Source organism: Macrosteles quadrilineatus, unplaced genomic scaffold, assembly GCF_028750875.1.
Source record: "Macrosteles quadrilineatus isolate MER2022 unplaced genomic scaffold, UCM_ALF_1.0 Scaffold_2__2_contigs__length_208266976, whole genome shotgun sequence".
NCBI lineage: Eukaryota > Metazoa > Arthropoda > Insecta > Hemiptera > Cicadellidae > Macrosteles > Macrosteles quadrilineatus.
Genome location: NW_026542595.1, coordinates 181224684 through 181230873, shown reverse-complemented (window position 1 = coordinate 181230873; position 6190 = coordinate 181224684). Strand labels below are relative to the sequence as shown.

Sequence of the window (6190 nt, the reverse complement as noted above, 5' to 3'; positions counted from 1 at the left end):
CATTTGGATAAGTTGGATTAGCTATCCTGGAGCTTCCAGTTTAATAACAATCTTCAGCAGCAATTATTTTTAATATGCTTGTTAGAGAGTAGGCTAATTTATTATTGTAAACAGTGAATTAACTAAATGAAACCGTACCTGAAGATCAAAAGCTGAAGGTATCGGTGGGGGTGGTCGCCTCATCCTAATTCGCTCAATCGTTGGTTTCTCATAGGACGAATTCAAAATGTTGTCATCAGACTGAGTTCTGGTGAATCCTCCAGTGTTGACGATAGGAGAAATCAACTTAGGCACTCCTATTTGTAGCGCAAAGGGGTCGTAGCGTAAACTTTGTGTGGACGATGAAGAGTAAGAAGCAGCTGCAGAGTACAGGGGTGAAGTCGATGAAGGATAGTGGCTCAGGAAAGAGAATGAAGAACCGGGGTAGGCAGCAAAATCTGATGACAGATTTGTGTTTGAAGCGTATTTGACTTGAGAAGGTATTGTTGGGTTTTTGAATGACACTGGGATGTAGCCACTGGCAACAGCCACATTAGGTGTACTTCTGTAGACCATGTGAGACTTGCCGGAGTACGAGGGGTAAGGTGGAGGTGGATAAACCTGGTTGTAGTGGTTCAAAGCCATCTTGGAGTCCATATACTCTTGTTTACTGATGGCTGGATCTTGCATGGGGTAGATAACATAGTCGACGTCAGAGTACAACTGTTGTTTGAACTGCTCAATCTGACTACGGGTAACCTGGCTGGTGTAGACTGTCTGTAGCGCAGTCCTGGGTGGTGGAGGTGGAGGGGGTGGTGGGGGCTGCCGAGGGTGCAGAACTGGTGGAGGTGGGGGGAATTTTTGATGGAAATGTTGAAGGAAAGCTGCCCCACTTCCTCTTACATCCAGATAGTTGTTGCTCCCGACGATAGGGATAAGATTTTGAGTGTTTTGGGGATGTTTGATCTTCATCCTCGATGCCGGATCCAGTGGGTAACTTCTAGTTTCAGGGAGGTAGTTTCTTTGAGAGGAGGTATAGGTGGGGACAGATGTCTGATAGGCTAGGGTCGGTGCGGCAAAACTCGGAGCGGCCGTTGAAGCGACCAAGCTCGCATGAGCAGTTAAGATGTTTATGTGCGGTTTTGTGCTGATGAATCTCACATTGGCCTCTTCTGTCGGAGAGGGAAGATTCGGAACGGGGCTGAAACCATTCGGGGACTTTGGAGAAGTTTGGCTTTGCATATTGAAGGAGTTCTGGAACTGTTTGGACGGTTGAATAGAGAGTGGTTGAGATAAATACTCAGGCAAATCTGTTGTTTGCACCGCAGTGCTTGAGGTAGAAACAACAGTTTTTGGCGCCGTATGGCTGAGAGGTGTAGAGCTCGATGAAAAATGCTGAATTGTTTGCTTTTGAGGAGAAAATCTCGAATTCAAATGCTGGAACTGAATTTGCTGTTGCAAAATAGACTCCTCCATAGACTTTCTGGAAGACAAACTCAAATTCGATAAAGAATCGTCCAACCTCAGAGGACTTGTTAGAGTTTCTTCTGGTGAAGACAACGCTGAAGCGAGTTCTAGAATAGCGTAAGTGGAAGACGGTTTTTCTGAGTCAGATCTAGGGGGTGGAAGTGGAGGAGGGGGTAACGTCACGTAGTCGGAATCAGAATCTAACGTGGAACTGACTGTAGCCCGAGACGGGTATATTCCTCTCCGTGGCTTAGGACTTCTACCGACAATCAGATCGGACAACTCCTCGGCTGATAAGAGAGTTCCTCGGCCAGCATCCGACGGGTCACTTCCATCTCCGTGGAAACTTCCTGTCGCACTGACGAGCGATCCACTGCGGGAGTGACGACCTGCAACAGCACAAACTTTTTTAGAAAAAGTCACTGAATATTCAATTTAAAGGATGCTGAAAAGTTTAGCTGTCTTTTATTTGTTTTGCCTTCGCAATCTGATAGCAAATCAAAGCTGAATTACATGAAAGCATAAAAGCTTACCTTCACTCTGGTCAAGTACAATCCCAGAAGTCTGACTGGAGCACGCCATGGTGTGACCCGTGGCTGCGGTGCTGCTGCGTAGAGTGTACACTCCACTGCTGGTGTGGGCGGACTGTACGCTACACAATACAGTTACATGGTTACACAAAAGTATGTGGAAAAACTCAAGCTTTAAGTAATGGGAGGGAATGTTGAGAGAAATTGTAAAGGATATAGTCTTTTTTTCTGAAAGAGAAATTTGATAAATTGTTTAAACTTATGTCTTTTGTTTTGCACCTTGCTGCACCAATGGTTAAATTCATAATGAAGATTGGAAGCAGGCAAATCTTTGTCTATTATAATAAAATAAAAATGGAGTCATTTAAGTTACCTGTAGTCGAGTTCCAGACTCACGCTGGTGTCACTGAGAGCCGAGTTCTGAGCTGTATGAGAGTATCCGAGTTCTAGACTCGAGCTGGTACTGGCTTGTCTTCTATTGGTAACCAAGCGTTTCCCTTCTCTCTGTTAGACAACAAATTCAAACATAACATTCACTAGAAAGTAGCAGGATCAAATGTGGTGAGCACAAATTGAACGAGAACTTTTGCACATTTGTCTTGGCTGTTTTTTTAGGAATAATGAGGTTTGATTTCGTTTTCAATGATCATTCGGTTTTATATTATTAAGATAGCAACAAACTTTCTGTGCTTATTTGATGGTGAACACGAATCTAGTTTGCAGGGGGAAACAGTATCATAAGCCTTGAAATATAGTTTAAAACACTAATTTTGAGTCAAAACAAACCTGCACATAAGGTTAAGATTGTGAAAACTGAAAACACAAGTAAAGTATATAATTGGGTAGGCGAGTGGTGGATATAGTGCTTGCTGATGGCCCCCAATTCGATCCTCAGAAAAGTCAATAGCAAAGTTTGAGTCTAAAGCTCAGCTGTTCTTGATCATTCAACTTTTAATAAATGTATTTGTCTACAGAAACAGCTGATCATAGGCAGTAACAAAGATACAGGTTATCCCACTGTATTATGCTTTCGTCCTTCACTCATTCAAATTAAAATACGTACACAAAGTACGTCGCTTTCAATTGAAGTTATAACGTAAAGCCTGGTACTCACAGTGATAGGTTCGGAGGTGGTGCCTGCAACCACGACGGTGGAGCAGGAGGAGGAACACTGGCTGCCGTCTGTAGTGGCGGGGGTACCAGCCCCTCCTGCGCTAGGTTTGGCCCCGCCATTGCCATCAACATAGTCTGCTCCTGTGGTAAAGTCAGTCATGTAGGGTACAACTTACAACAGGGGTTCTACTGTACTCACAGAGTGCATTGTCAATAATTCTGTTATTGTTTTAATTAGTCTAATTTTTTGTTACTGAGTTTGAGATATATGACAAAGTCACTATAGCTTACAATTAGTCATCCCATAAGTTTGACTTATGGCACATTCGACTAAAATCGGGATTAACACCCACCGGTGGCTCAATACAACTATGTCCATATTGGTGTTTGAACTGACAACAACTCTGAGGGCAGAATGAAGAGGTTTGTTTGAAGAGTCATAAGACCAGAGTGTAAGAAAGATTTTGTGTAGGCCGAGTTCTCCAAAAAAATGCGCTCTATGCTTGTTTTGTTTAAAAGGGAACTGGCACAGTCTTATTTCAAGCAAAATTCCTCTTATCGCCGTTCACAAGTCTCCGGCATTTTCACGATCTATTAAAAAACATTATTATTACTTCTCTGCGGGAAAATAGAGTATTACTAATAGCCTATTTACCTTGGTTCTTGAGGGATGGTCGTGGAGAGGGAGGCGTGACGCTATCCTGGAGATGTGCCAAGGCCAGAGACTCTATCGAGGGAGCCGGTGGAGTATTGATCATAATCTCCATCTCCAGGTCATCTGCTGGCAGGATCATCCATTTTTAGTTAGATATGTAAACAATATTGACTAAACTTACTTAACTAAACGTCAATAAGTTTTGTCAAAAATTTGAGTTTATCTAGCTGATTATCTTTAAAAAGTGTAAATTCACATTCTTAAGATCTATGGCATATACATTTTATGTGATAACGATGTTTTACTTTAAACAGTCACAAGAAGATAAAAATGTTCGCCAGGAAAAAGCATCTGTTGTTTTCCCTAGTGTAACTTATTCAGGTCAGTACAAACTGGGACAAAATAATTATGGATAGTGTATTCTTAAGCCTTCATTTCTAACTGAACTCAATCCCTGTCTAAAACAACTTGTAAATTAGACAAGTAGCTTTTGCTTTAATTAAAAAAAAATATTTTGTAGACTGTTGTGTACTTTAAGCCAAAGTTGGGTCAAGAAGCTGAGGTAAGAATTTTTACCAAAGCTAAAGGATATTATGAAAAAACAAACCTTCGCTCTCATCAAGGCTGTGTACTCGGTCAGACACGATGCCGCTCGTGGTGTTACTCGATGTCGAGGATATCACCGAGATCCTCTGATCTCCTCGGTGACAAACGACACCGTTCCCCAAACCCCAGTCTCGGTACCTCTTGCGTTCTACGTAAAACATTCCTGATCAGTTTGAATAAAAAATCCAGCTTACCAAAGTTTACGTCGAGTTACTTCCTAGGTTGCTTTTAAAAGTACTTAAGTACCTATGAAGTAGTGTTTTTAGAGGAGTATTTAAAATCTATATCTATACTTATTTAATACGCAAGCAGGTTTTTTGTGACAATTACTCCTCCGAAACTACTGAACCGAATGACATGTTTTTGGTGTCATTGGAAAGAGCGTAACGTGAAGTTGTGCAGGAAACTTTCTTTTTAGAGGAATATTTAGAGAGTGAGGCCCTGGGGCTCTTTAAAGTTTCGTATTTCTCCATAAGATTAACATGGGAAACACAAATTGTTATGAAACTCCAGCTGTTGTTAAAACAAATAACTACAAAAGGATTAATAACATACCCTCCTCCTCTTTGCGCCGGATGTCGCCGAGTCTCGGTGCAAGTGCCATGCTGAATTGGTGGCTCTCTCTACATAGAGCGAGAAGATGTTTGGCTTTCTCATCGCTGTTAGTGTAGTAGGTCAGCTTCTCGCCGGACGTTGGCCAATTTAGGGCTCGAATTTCAAATTTTTTACGCTGTGACAAATTATTAGAAGTTAAAACAACTGTTAGAATCAATATAAGTCAATAAAAAAAAATATATTTTATTGTTAAAAGGTATACGGTTTTTTATTGATTTTCTACCATTCTAACTGACCTTGATCATTAGTCTTGAAATAAATGGTCCAAGGAAACAGCTGATTTTAGTCAGAAATAGACAAGTCAATACATTCCGTTCTACACTCGCCCCTCATTTATATTCATCTTAAAGTTTGTAAAGTACGTTGGACTGCGATGTGTAATTTAATGCAAAGAAGGATATTTTGTAATTATTGTAATAGCTTAAAGAAGCCTTAAAACAGAGTGTGTGTTTCATGGAAGATGAGTGAAGGATGCATGTTTAATGTTGAGATTACCACTTTAATTATGGTCACTTAAATCAGCTGGGTCAGCTTTACACAGGAACATTTGAATGTCCAATGATAAATGATAGCTTGGTCCATTTTCAAGCCATCGAGATTTATAGTAGTGTAATTTAACATTATTGACAATTACAAAATTTAATTATTGTTTCTACATTACTGTTCTACATTTTTTCAACGGTTTTCTCAAACAATATTTAAGTATTATTACCTCTACTAAAACTATTAAATGTAAGATGAAGGTCAAATATTTTATTTCCGTCATCTCTGCATTTTGATTGTGTCTACAAAATAATTAAAAGATAATCTCAATAATGAATTTGACCAGGGTTTGAGGTGGAATACTATAATAACTACTATACTATACTAGGAAACTATACTATTATAATATTATAATTGTTTTTTTTCTTTAACAGTTGTGGGAATGCATACAAAATTGGACTTTATTGTAGCAAGAATTAGAGTAATTGTCAAGATTTATCAATGAATTCACAGGCAACATAGCTAATGCCATTCATAGCTGCAATTAAATCCGGGAGTTACAAAAAGCCTGTGAAAATGTAGAGGACTAATTTAAGTTGGTCCGAGGAATAAAAAGTGTGAGAAACTGCCTCTCCAAGTCCGGTTCTCATAAAAAACGTGCAACTCATAAAAAAAGAATGTTAATGATTAAATGTTATGAATAACATTGTACTAATGAGGACAACACCGTGTGACGGTCTAT

General features: G+C 39.8%; 1 protein-coding gene across 3 annotated transcripts in view; it reads right to left on the bottom strand.

Annotated features, from left to right (window-relative positions):
* LOC128985351 (protein expanded-like) overlaps window positions 1-6190 on the bottom strand; it is a 56620-nt gene that overhangs the window by 4724 nt on the left and 45706 nt on the right. For 2 of the 3 annotated variants that reach the window (XM_054404772.1, XM_054404773.1), the window contains exons 9-15: window positions 4906-5080; window positions 4352-4498; window positions 3745-3870; window positions 3091-3230; window positions 2350-2480; window positions 1980-2098; window positions 139-1835 (exon numbers count right to left, since the gene is read on the bottom strand). In XM_054404772.1, the coding sequence (XP_054260747.1) occupies window positions 139-1835; window positions 1980-2098; window positions 2350-2480; window positions 3091-3230; window positions 3745-3870; window positions 4352-4498; window positions 4906-5080 (2535 nt within the window). The remainder of the gene's footprint in view (window positions 1-138; window positions 1836-1979; window positions 2099-2349; window positions 2481-3090; window positions 3231-3744; window positions 3871-4351; window positions 4499-4905; window positions 5081-6190) is intronic. The other variant, XM_054404774.1, reaches the window with a different exon arrangement.